A 20,299-nucleotide genomic window follows, 5' to 3' on the forward strand; every position below is an offset into this window, starting at 1 on the left:
TTGAGCCAGGCATTGTCCCCTATTCTGTATCTTTGTATTTTGTTTTTTCTGCCTAAGTGGAGTATCTTGCATTTGTCCCTGTTGAACTTCATTTTGTTAGTTTTGGCCCATCTCTCTAATCTGTCAAGATCGTCTTGAATCCTGCTCCTGCACTCTGGAGTATTGGCTATCCCTCCCAATTTGGTGTCATCTGCAAACTTGATGATCATGCCTTCAAATCCTTCATCCAAGTCATTAATAAAGATGTTGAACAGGACCGGGCCCAGGACGGAACCCTGCTTGTGGCACTAATCTCGTAACTTCTTTCCAGGATGAAGAGGAAGCATTGGGGAGCACCCTCTGGGTTCGTCCATTTAACCAATTACAGATCCACCTAACCATAGTTTTGCCTAGCCCACATTGGACTAGTTTGCCAGAAGGTCATGAGGGACCTTGTCAAAGGCCTTACTGAAATCCAGGTACGCTACATCCACGGCATTCCCCGCATTTCCCACAATCAGCACTGATTGTGTTTAAGTGCAGGCCAAGGTCTTTAGGCAAGGCACCCAGTGTCCCTATCACCAATGGGACCACCTTTACTGGCTTTTGCCAGAGTCGTCGTCGTCATCATCATCATCGTCATCTTCATCATCATCATCATTATTATTATGGATAATAATAATATGGGTTGCCCAAAGGAATTGGGCAACCCATTTTAGGGGACATCCTTCTAATCAGTCCAATATCTCTTCCAACTCAACTCCTGCACTCAATGAGAAATACAAAAGGATGTAAATTGTAATAATAATGATGATGATGAAAAAAAGTGTTTGAGAAGCTCAGATGTGGCCCTTAGTCTTGCCACAATAATTCAGTTTCCTCAAATAGGTCATTTCAGCAGAATATACCTAAACCAGAGGATGGAGATGTTTAAGAACAGTACACCGCCAAGCTTCTTTGACATAAAAGACACTATCTATCTATCTATCTATCTATCTATCTATCTATCTATCTAATCTATCTAATCTATCTGTCCGTCCGTCCGTCCGTCCGTCCACATGTGACAGAGATCTCTGCTTACACAGAGTCCTACCTCCACAAACAGACTATAGTTCCCACTGAGCAGGAGACACTCCTGGCCCCTGACATTGCAGGTTACCATGAACATGTCCAAGAGCCCTGCCAATGTCCTCCACAAACGCCATACTGCCCACCACCCAAGTGAAGGCTTTCATGCAGGGACTATTTCAGCCTAGATTTTCTGTTTTTCCTCCAACAAAGACACCTCCCAGGATTCTTTTCTCTCTCAATTGCTGTGGAATTTGCATGGCCCTGCCCACTGCCTCTCCCTTAACCCTTTCCTATGGCACACAGCAAACAGAGGAATGGATCATTCTGTAGGGGGTTGGACTGATTCCACAAGGTGGGAGTTGTAGTTCACTCTGCATCAAGACACAGCACTGTGACCCCCACTGACAATGGACCTGGACCACATTTTGCACACAGAACCTCCAGGATCAACAGAACATACAGGAGGGATTTAGGGGAAATTCACCTAAATTTATGGCTGTTGCAGGTACTGGGATTTATAATTCACCTGAAATCAAACAGCACTTTGGACCATACCAACAATGGACCTGGAACTAACTTGGCACACAGAACCCATGATCAAGAAAAAACACAGGAAGTCTTTGGAGGGATTTAGAGGAGATGTAGTTCACCTACATCCAGAGCGCACTATGCATACTCAATATGCCCACATTTGAATACTGGTGGGTTTGGAGGAGAATTGGCCTGGACATTTTTTGGAGTTTTTTGGAGTTGTAGGTACTGGGATGTATAGTTCACCTGCAATCAATGAGCACTCTGGACCCCACCAATGATGGCCCTTGACCTCACTTAGCACACAGAAACCCTACGACCAGCACCCAGCAAAAAATGCAGGAAGACTTTGGGGGAAATTCACCTTGATTTATAAGCATTATAGTTCACCTAGACCCAGAAAGCACTATAAATGGATCTGGGCCAAATTTGGCCTACATACCCAATATGCCCAAATTTTAATACTGTTAAATGTGGGGTGGAATTGGCCTTGACATTTATTAGTTGTAGGTACTGGGATTTAAAGTTTACCTGCAATCAAAGACCACTCCGAACCCCACCGATGATGGACTGAGACCAATCTTGGCACAGAGAATCCCTATGACCAACTGAACACACTGCAGGGGCTTTTTTTTGGGGGGGGGGGGGTGTTGACCTTGATTTGGGAAGTCGTAGTTCACCTGCATCCAGATTAACAGTGACCCCCATCAGAAATGGACTGGGACCAAGCTTGGCACAGAGAAGCCCCATGACCAACTGAACATACTGCAGGGGTTTGTGGGAATTGGCCTTGATTTTGGGACTTGTAGTTCATCTGCATCCAGAGACCACTGAACCCAGCCAATAATGGTTCTGAACCAAACTTGGCACACAGACTCAACACAGCCAACTGTTGATACTGGCAGGGTTTCGAGGTGATTGCCCTGGGAATCTGGGAGTTGTAGTTCACCTTTATCCAGAGAGCACTGAACTCAGCCAACGACGGATCTGGAGCAAACTTGGCACACAGAGTTAACAAGGCCAATTGTGAACACTGATGAGTGTTTTGGGAAGATTGCCCCGGGAATCTCGGAGCTGTAGTTCAGTCTTATCCAGAGAGCACTACAGCCAGACTATGACGTACCTGGACCAAACTTGGCACACAAACCCAAAATGGCCAACTTTGTATACTGGCAAGGTTTGGGGAAGATTTGCCCATGATTCTGGGAATTGTTGTTCACCCACACCAAACTGTGCATACCTAACACCCCAAAACAAACGACACCTTTTTCAAATAACCCGGGCATCGCCAGGTCCATAAGCTAGTATATATATAAACAAGAAAGCACCAGTTCCTTTGAGTGACAATATAATTTCATTTTTATTTATTTTTAACACACTGCTGGTTCAAACTGCCAGGCAGTATATTTCAGAATTATTTCCCTCAACCAGACATCCTGAGAGGAAAAAAAAAAGAAAATAAAGAAGAAGACACCAACAAAATTTATAAAATAAAAACCAGCTAAATGTACCAAAAATAGGGCCAAGGGTGGGGTGGGGAGAAGAAAGCAACCCAAAGAAACGCACCCACACCCCTCCAACTTCCCCAGGAAAACAAAAGAAGAGATCCGTTTGCCAAGGCAACGCAGTCAGACATCAGACATCTGTGCTTTTCACCCTTTGCCCAAAAGCTTGATATGAAACATACACACCGAGTAAGGAAAATAATAAAAAAAAAGAATCACTGCAAATGATTAAAGACAGAAAGCAAAGGGATGGTTAAAAACACCCTCCTCCTTCAAAGCCATGTGTTATTTTCTATGTTACGGGGAAAGAGTTGCCAGCAAGGAAAGAGATCCCAGCCAACTGGGGTTCTCGGTTTTGCTGCCCTAAAAGCCTAGAGATCGGCGGCCTCAAAGCGTGCCCAGGCCTCCGGAGCAAGCAGCGCCCCAAATCCAATTCCAACGGTGAATCGGATGCAATCATCCCCCCCCCCTCGCCCCTCCGTTTGCCATCAATGATGCTACGTTCTGCTTGAGTTTAACCCATTTGCTTAGGAGGACGGATTGAATAACATCTGTCCTCTCCCTGGCCCAAATATAAATCATACAAAAAGCATCACCAGGATCACCCGAAGGCTGGGTCTGAGAGCACCCGCTTTCCTAACTCATGCTTTGAACTCTTATGAGACCTTCCTCACATTGGGAGGGAACCCTAGTATGCCTTTTATCCCCAAGGGATCTCCGCAAGGCACCAGATAGTATGTCTAACCTTGCAAGGGTGGAAAGCACTTAAACGTGGACTATAAAGGCAGGAAAGAGTTCTACCAACACAAGGATCAGCCCATCAAAGCACTGACTGATCCTTCTCCCAAATGATCCCTGGTAACAGCCAACCAGAGCTGTAGAGAGAAACAGTATTTTGCCACTGCGAGGCCCCTGCTGCCAGGCCAATGTCTAATTTAGAATGCTGGAATGCTTAGGGATTCTACGGAGATCCCAGCACACCCTTCCTTTCGTCTTATGCCAAGATCTTGTAACACAATAGTCTATTTAAGCAGACTTCCTCTTCTCCCCTACCGAGGAAGCATAAACACAGCAGGCTCCAATATTATTTTGGTCCTGCGAGCATCTTTTGATGCTCGCAGAACTCTGCTTTTTTCTTCTGGCGTCTTCGGCCGAGTTCCCCAAAAGCAGAGTTCAGAGAAAGGTTGCTTCTTTTGAATTAAGGCTCCCCAAATCCCCCAGTCAACATGACCGCTAGCCACAATAAATCAGGGATTCTGGGAATTGTTTTAAAAAGTAGTTTGCCCATGCTTAAGTTTACCCACTGAGTCCTGGCAGTGCCACCTCTGTGGCTCTTTGATGGGACCTCTATCTAGGAGACGATGCTTTTGCTCCCTGGCTGGTCACAGAAACAGACCTTCTTCAAGAAAAAAAACCTGTCTTCCTTTTGGTTGCATAATGTTTAAAGTGTGCCACCCATTCAATTATTTCCTTTCTAGGTTTCAAGAAGCCAAAACTTGACAGCCTTCTTAAAGTCAATTTGGCAGTTGTACTGTGACCGCAAATAGTTATACTGGTCCCGAAAACCAGGGGGACCTAAAGAGATGTTTGCAAGTAAACCGTGGATGTCAAAGCATGGAAACTCACTGCAGAAGCCCAAAGCACTGGTACACTGATGCCCCACAGCCCCAGTATCTTTGCCAGTGGGGCACCCAACATCAGGGAAACCCAAATTTAGCATCATGGCATGGCTTGCAGTACTGGATGCTAGCTTTCAGTCACCTGGCAGATAATTCAGATTATATGACTGCAGATCATTCAATTGCAGAAGTGCTGGATGACATCAGTCTCCCTCTCCTACAACTCTACAGTAATGCTGAGACAACTCGAGAGTTTAGTGAAGAGCGTTTCCACTCCACAGTTGAGGCTGCAAAGTTCTTAGTGGAAGGCCACCGCGTAGTGCTCTCGCCGTGAAGCTGCTTTTTCCAACTAAACCAGAATTTTAACAAACCCAGCTCCCCATGCATGGCACTTCTCAGGACCGGAAAGGTGAACCCGAAGCCCAGCCGCCTCACTCTTAGCGGACAGGGAAACGGTTTGGCTCAAAGGGGATAAGGTTTCTCAACCATCCCACAAACTTTCATTTTTTTAAAGAAGTGGAAATAGAAGTTCCTTAAAACAGAAGCTTCTTTGCAAGCAAAGCCTATTGCCATCTCTCTACCTGAAAAATTAAAAAAGGCACAAACACACATAGACACAGATTCGACTTTGGTGTTCCTCCAGTTTCCACCTGCCAGGCTCTCTTGGCACAGTTCAAAACGGGCAAACGGGATCTGTTTGCTCTGTGTACATGAAAGGAGGGTCTCAAAAGCTTCCAAGGCGGGAGAGTTTTGCACTCAAAACAGTTTTGCGTGGCGTGACTGGAGCCGAGAGTGAATCAAGGAAGCTATCTGAAAAGGAGAATCTCAGCCCTCATACCAATTTAGCCAGGGAAGGTGGTCGGCTCAGCCAGTCGCACAAAGGCTCCATGGCCTTTTCTGCAAATTTCAAGAATAAAGGGATGAGGTTTGGGGGGTGGGGGGATGGACACGGGGCCCTAAATCACAGCATTTCTTCCCAGACCAAGACTGCTCTGGTGACATAGGCCTGTTTCTGACCTCTCCTGCTTAAGTAAGATACAGTGTTCAATCTGCTGACAAGCTGCAAGCCAAACTCTTTCTCTTTTGGGGACCAGCAATTGACTGGAAGGGGATAGATGAGAACCAAAAAACATTCAGTACATTGTCCCCCTGTCTCCTCAATGCAATGCAGGATGTTAGCGAGGGGAAGGCAGAACCAGACAAGCAAAACACAACAGAGTCCACCTGTTAAAACTTTGGTGGCCAGGGGCACACTGGATGTCTGATACCTCTTCCAAGCTGCAGTCATTGAAGGAACAAGATGGGAGAAACTACTAGCTGCTGTATTTGTCAAGCTCCCCAAAGTCTTTCAATAAGCAAGTGAAAAAGGTGATCTTCTAAAGACGAGGGGCTCGACCCCATTGACAGCATCAAGACAAAGTGATCCTGCTGAAGCCCCAACCACGTACCTGAGTGCATGGGCCACGAAAGAGCCTAAGCCAGACAGCCATACTAGGGTTAAATAAAAGTCCTTCGGAAAGTTGGGATTTAAAAAACAAAGGGCTTCCTTGCAATCTCATCATGCAACATCCAGAGCAATGAAAAGAAACAGCAGACGGCAGAAGGGCGGCAAACAACCTGATGGTATTTCCAAGGCTGCATCCAGCCAAATCCCCGCTGCCATCTGAAAGGTGCTACATGAAGTTCATTAACCAAGGAAAATGAAAACTAAGCAGGTAGGCGGAGAGAATTATCATTTGTAGAATTAATTTTCAAAAAGTGACCTTTAGGGCCAAAAGCACAGAAGATTGATCTAGGTAGGCTTTCCTGAAGAGATGTGATTTGTGGCTGGGTTGAGGAAACAGGACAAGTGGATGAGTTCAATGCAAGTATGAGCTGTGCCTAAAACAGTGGCCCTGTTTGGAAGTGATTTCCTTTCCAGGACTGTACCGAGGACAAGTGAGGAGTGCAGGCCAGAATCAGGTGTGACCACCTGCTTCACCGAGGGATGGGGACAAAGGATTTGAGCTTCTGAAGAGGAATGTGAAGCATGTCAGTCAGGTCTCTGCCATGCAAATAGCAGGGGTCCAGTAAGCAAAACATTGCCCATCATATACCATGACATACAAGAGCACAGCAGAGGGACGGAGTATGGAGATTATCATGTTTGGATGGTGTGCCTGGAACAAGAAGGAAGTGATACTTGCAGAAAAGGAATGCATGGGGCTCCAGCCACCAAGAGCTGGTATCAACGAGTGCCAACCTTGCAATGGAAATTATTCAAGTATCTTTATGATGCGCTTCCAAGTGACCAGTAAGAAACTTTATACCACCCTTCTTTCCAATGTAGGATAGCCATTTCCCCTTTTGCTACAAAAATGAGCCCCCCCCCCCAAGGAAACATGACAAGCCACCTGGTTTTGATTGGGGAGACAAATCAAACAGGCCCAAGAGGCAAGACCACAGTGGATCAGGTCAAAGAGTCAGAACTCTTCCACCACCATTGAGACAACTGCCAACATCCACCTTGATCACACAACAAATCCCTCACCAAAATGCCAGATACAACTCCTTCATCACTGACAGATTTGCCAATTTCAGAATGCGTCAACACTGTGCTCCAGGGAAAACAAACCAGTAAATCCAGAAACAGATGGCTGTAGATCCCATGAAAATGACCCACACTTAACCCTTTCCAAATCAGCTCTAGAACCAATGCACATAACCATAGCATCGTAAGCAAAGCTACGTCTTCAGTCCCCCTGCCCTGGAGCCCTTTGGCAAAGGGAAAGAGGTGACATTCAGCTCCAAGAGAAGGAAGCCTTCTGACACAAATTAAAAGGCCATTAGGGGAAAGTGCTTCATGAGTCAACCTACGAGGTGCCCATTCCAGTGGCACAACAAAAGGGAAGGAGATGGTTCCTTGGGGGTTGGGGAAATAGCCAAATGGAAGGAATGAGTGGTGGGTCAAGACAGGACAGGAGACCCATCCCTGCGAAAAGCAAAGATTTCTGTCTCCAAGCTGGCATGACAAGTAAGGAAACGGCCTGCCTGAAGCCGAGCTCGTTCCAAGATGACACTCAGATGGGATCACTAAAATATTTCTCCCCAGCAGAGGAGATAAGTTCAGACACCCGCTTTGTCCTGTTCCAACAACCAGGGCATTTAACCCAGAGCCCAGTCCACAATTTTGAACCTTTTCTCAATGGAAAGGAAGTACCGTGTTTACTTAGAAACCTTTCAGCCGATGTCAAGAAACCAGTCCATCTCCCGCTTGCCCACCCGCCATTGGAGTACACCAATGCAAATTATTCCAGGCGAGGAGGGGGTTCAATGCCAAAAAAAAACTGCTTCTTTAAGCCATCTCCCCTCCCAGATAGGCATAGAGTTCACTAGTCTCTTGCAGCAAGAAGGACGCCAGGTTTTGCAACTGTGGCTCTCTGGGCAGGAAAGGTGGCTGCTCAGGACACAGTCAGAGGAGAGCCAAGGTTCTGCAGAGGCGGCTGTGGAGGGGCAGGAAATTTCCCCGCAAAGAAGGTGATGCAAACTCTCCCTTATTGTACCTGTGGCTCCTTAAGCAAACTTTTTTTTAAATTTTCCTTAAATTATGAGGAACATGGAGAAACCCAAAGCCGCCTCTGTGTTTGGTCCAACTCCTCCCCTCTGGCCCACATCTGGCCGGCCTGCTTGTCTTGCTTCTCACAACCTGCACAGGCAGAAGAGGGTAGGAATGAATACACCAAAGGCCACTAAGATGGGGAACATGAGGCTGCTGTTGTCCGAGGCATACGGGTTTGGTGTGCGGGGCCCTGACTGGACCCGGTTCTTATTGGTCTGCTTTTTAGTGCTGGAACCTTCTTCGTACTCCTCTTCATCTTCCTCCTCCTCCTTTTTCTCCAAGCCGGGGTGGGGTTGCAGCTTTGGAACATCTGGAGAAGTAGAGAGGAGAAAAGTTAGTGTTTGAGCCATGCACAAATAAGTCAGGAATTGGGTGCCATGGGGACTTTGGCTCAGTGTCTGGTGTCTATATGGCTCTGGAGACCTTGCCCACTTCTAGGGCAAAAGTGCACCCTTGGATCCCACTTTAACTAGCCCTGAAGCCCTATCCTCCTCATCTTCCCCCTTTAAATAATTTTGGGGCAGTTTTCAAGTGTGTTCTGCCCTGAAACCACATGAAAAGTCCCCAAGCTGTGTAAAAACAACCCAGCCCTTTAGGGGACCCCCCACCCCCACAAAAGTTCAATTACTTCTATCTTTGTTAAAGACCTTCTCAAAATGGTGAATGGAAGTAACATTCTGGCACTTCTGGTTGCCATTGTGAGGACTTTGATGAAGACAGAGATACTGAGAGATCACCCAGATGTCCACTGCTGCTTTAAATGGTTGAATGAGAATAGTACAGGAGCATGGCTCATGCAGAGGCACACACTGCAGGGTGATATCTGCTATCTGAACAGATGCTGAAGGGGAGACAGCACTGGAATGGGACCAAAGCTAGGGTTCTTGGCAAATGGTCATTGTTACACAAAGACCCCTTGCTAATGGCTGTACCATGAAACCCAACTGGCTAGCGAGATGAAGAGGAGGTTGAGACGGGTGGTTTTAGAAAAACACTTACCATCCACCGTTCCTGCGAGGACATATAGTGCACACACTTTGGGGTTATCGTAGTACCCCTGCAGAGAGAGAAAAAAACACACACACAGTAAAGTCATTTTCCACCACTGACTTTGCCAGAACAGCCCAGCTACCTAGGGAGTTTTAGAGCTGTGTTGTCATGTTGGAGTGTATTGCCATTCACACCAGGGAGCAGAGGTGGACTGATTTAGATCAAGGCAATTTCAAAAGCATCGATTGAATATCTTCAGAAATATTGATCGGAACACTCTTCTCAGCTCTCCCATGTCCGCCTTCCTTCACCAGCGACAGGTTTTAATTGGTTGCTGCTATCATATATGCAGTGAGTCTGTCACTTTATTGATTTTTATCCATCTGAGGGAGGGAGAAGGGAATTTTCTATCTCTGCTAAAATGATTCTGGAGGATTTGGGACTCTTCAAAACCCTGGGACATCTTGCTTCTTCACTAGGACTTTTCTGCAATGGGAGGTATTATTCTTTTGAAAAAATCCCAGACGGAGTCGAGCAAGATGGCGAGGAGCAAGATGGTGGTAAGCCTGCGTATATATTAGTCACAATTGGGGGATATGTTTTGACATGCCTGCTACTAAAGCCCACAAGTTTTGCCTTTTACCCCTTTGCAACAGGAACAGGAAGCAACTACTTGCCTGAGAAGAGATGTGCTCTGAAAGGGGGCTAACCCTTTCCATAGCCCTGGTTATCCAAACTTGAGCCTCTTCTGCAAAAATATCATCTGAGGAATGTAATTGTACACACATATACCTGCATATGGACTTTAAAAGGAGTCAGTATGGTGTAGCATTAACCTATGAAGACCAGGATTCAAAGCCCTGTTCAGCCACAGAAAACCACCAATGACCCTGGGTAGGTCCCACGCTCTCTCAGCTTCAGAGGAAGGCAAAAGTAAACTTCCTCTAAACAGAGCTTGCTAAGAAAACTCTGGAATAGAGTTGCTTTAGGACCACCATAAGTTGGAAATCGCTTGAAGGCAGACAACACCATGTTTTATGATAGAGCCAGCATGGACTGAGTGTCCTAGTGGAACACAGCAAAAGCCTATTTCAGAATCTCATAACTTGGGCAGGTTCGTGTGGAAGATAAAGGTCTTTCCGACAGGATGGGAGTTATAGGTTCCTTAGCCTGCACTAAGCAATACAGTGGTCCATATGGTCAGCCATTGCTGCAGAAAGAACTCAGGAAAGAAAGAAGTGAGCAAATCTACTCTATCCACACCTCACATATCTTTGCAAGGGGGGGAGTGCTATGCCAGGGTTTGTGGTTACCTTGACAAATTCAATGTTCAGCTTCCCAGTGAATGTCGAAACCTCTCCCTGGACACTTAGCTTCCCCTTCTTGATGCTGATGGGAATAATCTCATCATGGGCTGTGCTGTGCCCGACTCTGTCAAAGATGTCCAGGTCTTTCACCACCACGTGGCCATTCACACGCACATCAAATACCTACAAGATGGAAGTAAGACGCAATTGCATCTGGCCCTTTGTGACTGAAACGATATACTGTCCCCACCATGACTCAAAGACAGCATGGTCCAGTGCCATGCACTGCTTACCTTCTGTTGGGACTGTGCAAAATAGACTTCGGCAAACTTCAGCACCAGAACATAGTCCCCCTCCTCCTTGAGGGGGACCTCATACCCAAAGGTTTCCTCATTGTAGCGTTCTGTCTGGTAGAGAATCTGATCCTCAGGGTTGGATCGCAGGATGGGCAGCTTCATGCCATAGTCAGAGGCTGCGTTTAAAAAAATAAATATGGTAAGACCCTTCAAGCCCCTCCCAAAGTTAAGCTTTGTTTGTAATGAAGGCAGCCCTGGCCTGGAATCCTTTGGCTTAAGTCTCCAATTAGAGTAGGTCTGTTCAATTAATTGTTAGATGGTGAGTCAACACATAGTCCTCGATTTACCAACCATAGGGTTTAGGTGTTTCTTCCCCACACTTTTGTGTACCCACCTACCCCAACTGTTTTCTCCCATCTCCATGGGGCTTCTGACTCTTATTTTAAGCACAGGCAGAAATTGATCAAAGGCTCACAGAGGGCAAGATCTGGCAGCTGGAATGCAGCAGAGCCCAGCTTGATTTCTCATTATGAGCAATATTGTCTGAAACCGAGCTAAACACACAGACTGACGCAGGCAAGAAGCAACACAAGAGCTCCATCGGTGGCATCTGGCAACTCACACCCACCAGGTACGGCTCGATGCCGCCGTTCTCAAGCAACAACTTCTTGGGGGAAACTCTCCAGTGCCCAGTGTGTGTGGGCAAGGGAGGTGAGAACTGCCTTCACGGCTTGGGCCCACTTCCAAAAGATCGACACTCAATAAGGAACAGGCAGCACATTTGGAAGTCTGTTCAGTCGTCGCCTGGTCCACAGACCCTCTGGGTTCATTAGGCTAGCAATTCTCACTCTGCACACTGTAGGTAGCACTCCTCTCTCTCTCTCTCTCTCTGAATCTGAGACGTGGTTTGGGGGTGGGCGAGGAGCCAGGAAACAAACGTTTTCAAGGATGACATCAGAGGCCTCAGACAGCTGCCTTCAAAGAGAATTTCCTTTGAAGCAATGACAACAGCTCACAGTGGAGAAGTTTCCAATTTAATGCCTGCGTCTGGCATTACTATTGTCAGGCAGAAGCTTGGAGTTAGCTATTCTTACGCACAAGGGCTAGTAGCTCCCATGGGGCCAAATACAGAGGCTCTCCATATCTCAACAAAGGAGGCCGCCTGCTGTGGAACCTCCAGATCTATGGCTCTGGTCTTGACTCTTCCCTGCCAACCTCTGCTAGGGAAAGAGAGCTCTTCTGTATCCCTGCCTGGAAAATAAAATACTCAAAGAACTCACCAAGGAGAGGCATAGCAAAAGCATCCACCTTCAAAGGAAGCTAGCCAATGTACCTCTGCACAAGTCATTTGGACTGGCATTGCACGTATCCACATTTTAGAAGTGCTGTAGATTCTCATGTATAAGTCTACCTTGTACATAAGTCAAGGCATGGTCTGGGGGCCAAAATTATGGATTTTTACATGAAACATTGATAAGTCGAAGGTCATTCCAAGCCTAGGGGAACTGCAGCTCCACCTCGGGCCACCACCACTTCCCCATCCAGACATTCAAAAAGGCCAGAAATGGCACTGTGGTGCTTCTTTGATGTCCTCCTGAGATAGTCTGAGCTCTCACTTTCTGCCATTCTACTAAGATATAGTTCATTTTTCAATAAACGTTAAGCTACAGTACTTACATTGATCTGTGGGTAAATTGGGCCAGGTTTCTGGGGCCAATTTTTCATTCAAAATTCCAGACTTATACATGAGTCTGTGTCCTAATACCTTATGGTTGGAAGAAGAGTGACGTGTGCCCCCCATTTCAACGTTGGAAAAAGGGATGCCTCCACTATTCAGAAATCTTGAGAAACACTAAAAACCACAGACTCGTAGGCTTGGAAGGGGCCACAAGGGCATCTATATTCCAACTCCAACCATGAAGGACACATCATCAACATATTTCTGAGAGTCAGTCATCCAACCTCTATTTTAGGACCCCAAAAGGAGAGCCCACCACCCTTTGAGGCTCCCACTGTGGAGCTGTTCTTACTGACAGGCAGCCCTTCCTAATGTTTAGGCCACATCTCCTTTCTTGCAACTTGAATCCATTGCGTCCTCGTCTCCAAAGCAGGCGAAAATAAGCTTTTAACAGGGCATCACTTCAAGTGTTTAAAAATGACTATCATGTCATCTCTCGATCCTCTCTTCTACCAGCAAGAATTACTTAAAAGAGAGGAACTGGGAATCACAACCAGTATGCAACACATATGTCAAAGAAATGGAACAGGAACAGAATCACAGATTTCAAAGAAAAACCTCTCAAGATGCAATCAAGTAGAAAATCCCCAAAGAGAACTTGTACTAATGAGTAAGAGGAAATCCAGCCCCAGCTCCGTTGGCTCCCAAATGCAGGCATGCCTCAGTTAGCAAAGCCTCTAACAAAGAGACTTTTACAAAGTCCTTTCATGCCTGCCCAGACCCTCCCACTTCCGCTTTGTCCTCTTGTCTACCTGGAATGTTTTTAGTAGCAATGGCATTGGGAGGATTATGAAGAAAGGCGGGCAGAATACATTTCAGTGTTGGGTTGCATCAGCATGTTGGTAGTAAATAATACATTAACGGCCTGAGCTGGGAAAGAATGCAATGCTACCATGGCTGTGGGCACCTGCTTCCAATAGACAAGGTAAACAGCAGCTGGGAGCCACTGTCGCAAGACCTTATTTTCACTTTGTTCTGGACACAACAACGACTTTATTGAGAAAATGCACACAAAATCCTCAATCTGTCTCTTCAAAGACTCATAAAAACATCACATCACATCAAAGATAGGGGGCTTCTTCTTCAGAATTAATTCATTACAAGTCATATAATTAATTGACATGTTTCATTTGAGGTGAATCTTGTCAACCCTGCTGACAAGGGATTCTTCACTGAAGCAAAACTCCAATCTATCTGGCAGGTAGTGTGTGCATGGAAGGAGCCCTGCCCCATTTTCCGCCTAGAATCCTCATCGTCCGGGGAGACCCTGCTCTCGATCCCACCTCCTTCACAGGCAAGGCAGGTGGGGACGAGAGACAAGGCCTTCTCAGTGGTGGGCCCTCGGCTGTGGAACTCCCTCCCCAGTGAAATTAGACAAGTTCCTCCTTCCCGACCTTCAAAAAGAAAGTGAAGACATGGATGTGGGACCAAGCCTTTGAACAGTAATACTCAGTGCAATAAGTAATGAACTTGTCTTAAGATTGATATGCTTTTTAACTATTTGGTTTTAATTTTATATGGTTGTTTTTATTTTATGTATGTATATGTGGCATTGAATTGTGCCTTATTTTTTGAGATGCCCAGAGTTCCCTTCGGAGTGAGAAGGGTGGGATATAAATGCAGTAAATAAATAAACATTGGAAAGAGAACAGCCAGCAGGCCCTGTCCCCATGGCTGGTAACCTACAGAGTGCATCTGGAAATGCTTCCCAACTTTTTAGCCTAAACCAATTCAGCGCTAAAGTGTTTCAGGAGGAGAAGGTGTACGAGAAGAAAAGCAATTCCTAAATCTTGCCCAAGCCTTCTTTCCCTGCAACATTTTAGTGCCCTAAAAGAGGGAGAAAAGTGTGCAGAATCCAGAAGCAGTGAGTTGGAAGTGTTCTGCAGCTACGCCCTGGCAGCTGCATCAAAACCAGCGGCCCAAAAGGAGACCTGGAACTGGCAAGTTGAGACCAACTTGTGGAACTTTATGACCAACGCCCACCAAGGACTCACTCCTTACAAAATCAATCAATGCCACTTCTTTAAGGCTCCTTGACAGCTGTGTCTCGATCAAACTATACCTGCCAAGAAAAGATTCACATAAAGCCCTATTATGGCAGGGAATCACTGAAGTTAGGTTTGCTGTGGCAGACTGGATAAAACTGAGAGGCACATTGTAGAGACAAAAGGCATGAGGAGAGAAGGATTGGTCTCCAAGTAAGAGGCAAAGAGTTCTGCTCAAATCAATTTAGTTCAAAAAGCCACAGGTTAATGTAGAAGAGATGGGACCACTACGTAGTTAGGGCTCCATTTATGAGAAACTGTATTTCCGTTTGTAAAAGAGAGCAGGTTTCTAGCCCTCAAAGCTGGCAGGCATGGCACACCTACAGGCAGAGTCTTGACTATTCCGCTTATTAGACGATTTTAAGTCAAACCACATGTATGGTGGTAGTTTTCATGTTTCCGGACAAGAGATTTAGATGCAATTTTATCTAATCATGATAGAAGCAGACAGGAAGTTTTGATAACATGACGAGGACGCAATCTTCAGCATACACCAGAAATTGTTTCCTGCATCTTCAACGGCCGCTGGAAGACTCCAGGCACGGCTGAAGCTTACCGTTTGTGTGATGCAACCACTGAGCCTGTGAAACTTGTATGGATGGAGTTGTGGCGAAGCACATGGTGCCTCGAGACTTTGCAGAACTCTGCTACGTAAAAAAAGCTTATCTTCTTAACAATGATTGGACTGCCAAAGCCAAGAACAGGACGAGCAACTAGATCCGAGGGAGAAAGAAAGCAGTACAGCCAGGCCCTTTGGCAAAAGGTGGTGAAAACAAGGCAGTCATTTCAAGCAACTAAGCAAGGGCTCAAAATAGTTCTTCTTCCATCGGCTGAGCAGAGAACAAAAGAACAACACAGAAGGAAGAAGGACAGAAGGTCAAGGGGACTGAAAGAAAAATGCTCACAGATTTGTATCAGCTCAGGAGCAAGAAACGGATAGAAACAAGTCACTTCCAGCTTACTGTAGGGCTGCCAATGAAAATGCCCGCCCCTTTTCTGGTGTATGTTTCACAAAAGCAACAGCACCCCAGCTGTGCCAAGGTGCAACCAGCCAGGCACCCTAAAGCCGCCAACTGAAATGGGCAGAGACTGTGTGATAAAGTCTAGCCTTAACAGTTTCCCATCCAGACCCGTTCTTACTTCAAAGGTGGCAAGGGACAGCCCTGAAGGGGCCAAAGTCCAGCAACGAAAGAGGTAAAGAAAGAGGTAAATGTTGCCGGGAGGGAGGAACAAGCTACAAAGGAAGGTGCTTTGAAAAGCAAAGGGGTGGGGAAAGGCAAGGAGTACAGAAGCGGAAGAGCAGGAGGCCAAGCCCTGCAGGGAGGAAGAGGGGAGATGGGGCAGGCCTTCAAGGTCGGAGTGCTGCTGCTCCCACCTGCCTCCAGCTCATTTCCTTTTGTACCTACAGAGAGGAGAAAGGGCCAGGTTTGGCTGCTGGGATTTCTACTGGCAGGAGGAGTGGCCGCGGTGAGGTGAATGCAGAGCCCAAGTAGTGGCCAGCAGAATCCAAAAGGAGAGAGCAGGAAAGAGCACAGCCTCCAGGAGAGGTAGAGCTGAGCTAAGACCCGGAGATGGAAAGAGGCAGGGAGCCAGCCCAGGACCGGAATGGGACCTGGAGAATTCATGGCCAACTACACCACTCTTTCACTATGCCAAGCTTTGGAGGTTTCCCAGTCTCAATGCGCCCACAAAGGCAAAAAGTAGAACAGAATCAAAGAATCATAGAGCTGGAAGAGATTGCATGGGCCAACCGGTCCAACCCCATTCTGCCATGCAGGAAAAGCACAATCAAAGCACCCCCACAGATGACCGTCCAGCTTCTGTTTTAAAGCCTTCAAGGAAGAAGTTTCCATCGGACTCTGTGGCAGAGGGTTCCACTGTTTAACAGCTCTTCTTACAGTCAGAACGTTCTTCCTAATGTTCAGGTGGAACAGATTCATCCTTTCCTCATGCCCTGCTTGTTTTTGCAGAAGGAACACTTATTTATGCAATTTGCCAGTTGACAACCTAGGGGCACTTACCACATAGAACCAATGCATGGCTCCATGATGTGAGTTCCTGGGAGCTGCAGTTGAGCAAGATACCAGCTCTCTTTGGCAGAGAATGCTCCAGAGGCCTTGTACAACTACACCTCTGACTGGAGATTTCTAAACAGAGGCTGAACGGTCATCTGTTGGGGGGGGGGGGGGCTTGGATGGTGCCTTCCCTGCTTGGTGCAAAAAGACTGGACTGGATGGCCCTAGAGGGTCCCTTGTCAATTCCAGGATTCCATAGTATGGAGCCAGGGCACTCAAAGTGACACCACAGGGCATGAATTCTGCAGGCGATACCCCCCCCCCAAGGATCAAAGGAAGATTGCGAAGATTGGCTGCAGTGGGCCACAGAAAGGCCTCCTTAGTGCAAGAGATCAATCTAAAAGCCTTCTCATGCCTCTGGAGCTAAATGCTTGGCTCCAGGAGATGAAGTATCCTGCAGGATCTAAAGCTCCAGCCCCACCTCCACTGCCATACAATGCAGCTTAAGTGCAACTAAACTGGAATCTAAGGCAGTGTAGACGGGGCCTCTGGCTGGATCTACACTGCCCTATATCCCGCGATCTGATCCCAGATGATCTGGCAGTGGAGACTCATATAATCCAGTTCAAAGCAGATAATCTGGGCCCTCTTCCACATAGCTGTATAAAATCCACATTGAACTGGATTATATGGACTCAGATGACCCAGTTCAAAGCAGACATTGTGGATTGTCGGCCTTGATATTCTGGGTTCTCTGGCTGCGTGGAAGGGTTCTGGGATGGGATCCTGGCATGGAAGGCGGTGTAGATGGGACCGGAGTCTTTGCCTGAAGCTCAGCCACGGGTTCTTTCCCAGAGCGACCCTGGAATCCCAAACCCGCCTCCGCCTCTCTTCCGAGCGGAGTTCCTCTCTGGACGGCAACTCCCCCAACCGCCAGCCTCTCAAACGGTGGAATGGTGGCGGGGGTGACGCCAACTTGCGCGGCCCTAGCTCCGAGGGACTCTCACCTCGTCCCACCCGGCCTTCAAGGGGGTCCTTCCGGAAGTGGATGCCGTGGACGTCCACATGGGCTTCGCCGCCCGCGTTGACGGCCCACACCACGCTCTCGGTCAGGCTGGCGGCCCCTTCCGCGCCCGGAGGCGGCGGCTGCAGCCCGAGCAGGAGCAGCAGCGGCGGCCAGAGCAGGGCCAGGAGCGGCGGGCTCCCGGCCTCAACCGCGGCGGCCATTGGGGCTCCTTTCCCGGCGCCTCAGCCGCCGCACATGCCGACTCCCCTCCGCCGCTCCTGCCGCCACAGCCTCCTTCGGCCCCTCAGCCGCGCGGGGGCAGCTCAACCCGCTAGCCTCGCCGGTGGCCCGCCCACCACGGCCAATCCCCGCGCGGCGCGGCCGGCTCCCGCCTCCCCGTTGGCTGGCGGGGCGACGTGATTTGCATATCGGCGAGGCCACCGGCCCATGGGCGCGCGGGGAGGAGCAAGTTGCGTTGAGAGGACAAGGCGGGTGAAGGCCTTTGACTGACGGCTCTGGGGGCGGTTGGGCCGGACCATTGCGCGTGTCTCGTGGGGGGAGGGCGTTCTTCGCGGACGTCTCCCGCCTTTCTTCTTCGACGGAAGAGGCGCCCGCAACGGGTCGCTCTTTCTCTAAACCGCTTCGGCTGTCCAAGAGTGATGCTGCCTTTGCACTCGCGTCCTTTTATTTAGAATGAGTCCTTAGGATAGCCCCCCTCCCTTTCCATTCAACCTGATGGTACGGCCCAAGACGGGTCAGCTAATCAGAAAGCTCCAGCGCGGCTAGTGGACGCGGTGGCTTCTGGGAATAGCGTTGGAAGGAAGCCGGAAGCTGAGGTTTGGGTCCTTGGAGGCCTTGTGGTTGCCGTGGCAACCGACTCCATCCCTCGAGTAGGGAAGGGACGCTTTGTCAGTTCAGCTCGACTAATCTCCCAATGGGGACGCCCTTGAGTGCTTTTTTGAACCCAATTGAATTGCCCGGACTCACTTCTATTTTACTTATTTATTTACATCCCGCTTTATCTCTCCATACGGAAACTCAAAGCGGCTCACCATCAAAAAATGACAACTTCAAATATACAATAATAAAACAGTATCTTATCATGTATTATTATATATTATGGGTAGTAATTATATTTAATATATTACTATTACTATATTACAATATTAGTATATATTATAATATATTATCTGTAGTATATTGTATTACATTATATTATTATCAGTATTATACATATGTACAATAAAATTATTGGCACAGCACAATATTAGTATTCTACATTATTGTACTATACCACTGTGCTGCAATATACAAATTGCAGCACAGTTTATAATATATAAATATACATGCTATGCAGCAATGGGAGTTGTAGTTTATCTACCAAAGAAGGCTGGCTAAAACTCAGAGGATTTTCCATAGCACTTTGATTGTGCTTTTCCTGCATGGCAGGGGGTTAGATTAGATGGCCCATGTGGCCTCTTCCAACTCTATGATTCCATCTCCTTCTCTGGAGGCCTTTAAACAGAGGCTGGATGACCATCTGTTGGGGGTGCTTTCATTGTGCCATTCCTGCATGGAAGAAGGGAGTTGGTCTCTTCCAACTCTATTCTCTGCCCCAGGGTGTGGTGGAGGCTCCTTCTTTGGAGGCTTTTGAACAGAGGTTGGATGGCCGTCTGTCGGGGGTGCTTTGATTGCAGTTTTCCTGCTTCTTGGCAGGGGGCTGAACTGGATGGCCCATGAGGTCTCTTCCAACTCTATGATTCTGTTACTCTATAATTCTATGACAGAGCCAGGGCAGGTCAAGTGGGGTCAAACCTAAGGGTCTCACACAAGGTTTGTTTGGCAAGGTCTTTTATCTTCTGGGGCTGGAGAGTGTGACCTTCCCAGTGGGCATCATGGCCAAACAAGGATTCAAATGCTTGACTTCGACCTCAATTGATTCATTCAGTGCTTCATTGTCCATTATGTCATAACTGCTTGTTCATAACTGGCAAACATATGTCTAAGTGTATGAATGTGATTTGCTTTACACTGTAGATATCCCCAAAATATACATAAAATCTTGCCACAAAAACCCTAGGATAAAACCGCTGTGAATCATAAAGACTTGGGCTGCATCTATACTGTAGGGTTGATCCAGTTTGATGCCACTTGAACTCTTTCACCTTCTCTGCCTTGTATTGGGGTCATCAGGAGAGATCTGAGCCGATTTGAAGACGCCATCTTTTCTTTTTATATATATAAAAAGGTGGACGTCGTCGTGAGTGGTTTAAAAACGGAAAAACTACAGGACCAAATATCACCAAATTTGGCCTTGAAATGCCTCATACCCCAAGGTATGACCAACAATCATAAAAATTAAAATAAACCACCAAAACAAACTCACAAAATCTAAAAAGAGAGGACAACACTGAGCATGCGCACAGGGGTGGGGAGGGTGCACGCACGCAGGAGACCGCCTCCATCGTCTGTCTCTCTCTCTCACCTCGGCTAAACAGTCCTCTTTGCTCTGGCCACTTGCTTTCCCCGCTCCCATAAAGGTAAAGGTAGTCCCCTGACATTAAGTCCAGTCATGTCTGACTCTGGGGTGTGGTGCTCA

At 47.4% G+C, this 20,299-nt stretch overlaps 1 protein-coding gene across 1 annotated transcript; it reads right to left on the reverse strand.

Annotated features, from left to right (window-relative positions):
- Positions 1-2,916: 2,916 nt before the first annotated feature.
- Positions 2,917-18,050, reverse strand: MLEC (malectin). The gene is made up of 5 exons (XM_060785385.2): positions 17,702-18,050; positions 10,894-11,072; positions 10,607-10,783; positions 9,303-9,360; positions 2,917-8,613 (listed from the first exon to the last, which is right to left on the reverse strand). The coding sequence occupies exons 1-5, from the start codon at positions 17,919-17,921 to the stop codon at positions 8,384-8,386; spliced, it is 864 nt and encodes a 287-aa protein (XP_060641368.1). The 5' UTR covers positions 17,922-18,050; the 3' UTR covers positions 2,917-8,383.
- Between the last annotated feature and the right edge of the window lie 2,249 nt (positions 18,051-20,299).

This window comes from Anolis sagrei, chromosome X, assembly GCF_037176765.1.
Source record: "Anolis sagrei isolate rAnoSag1 chromosome X, rAnoSag1.mat, whole genome shotgun sequence".
Classification (NCBI taxonomy): Eukaryota; Metazoa; Chordata; class Lepidosauria; order Squamata; family Dactyloidae; genus Anolis; species Anolis sagrei.

Bases quoted from the DNA above. Each gene is read 5' to 3' on its own strand.
- MLEC (XM_060785385.2), bottom strand. From the start codon at position 17,921: ATGGCCGCCGCGGTTGAGGCCGGGAGCCCGCCGCTCCTGGCCCTGCTC. The intron at 10,784-10,893 runs GTAAGCAGTGCA...TCCATCTTGTAG, and splicing joins TTGCACAGTCCCAACAGAAG to GTATTTGATGTGCGTGTGAA. The intron at 9,361-10,606 runs GTAACCACAAAC...CTCTCTCTGCAG, and splicing joins TGAACATTGAATTTGTCAAG to GGGTACTACGATAACCCCAA.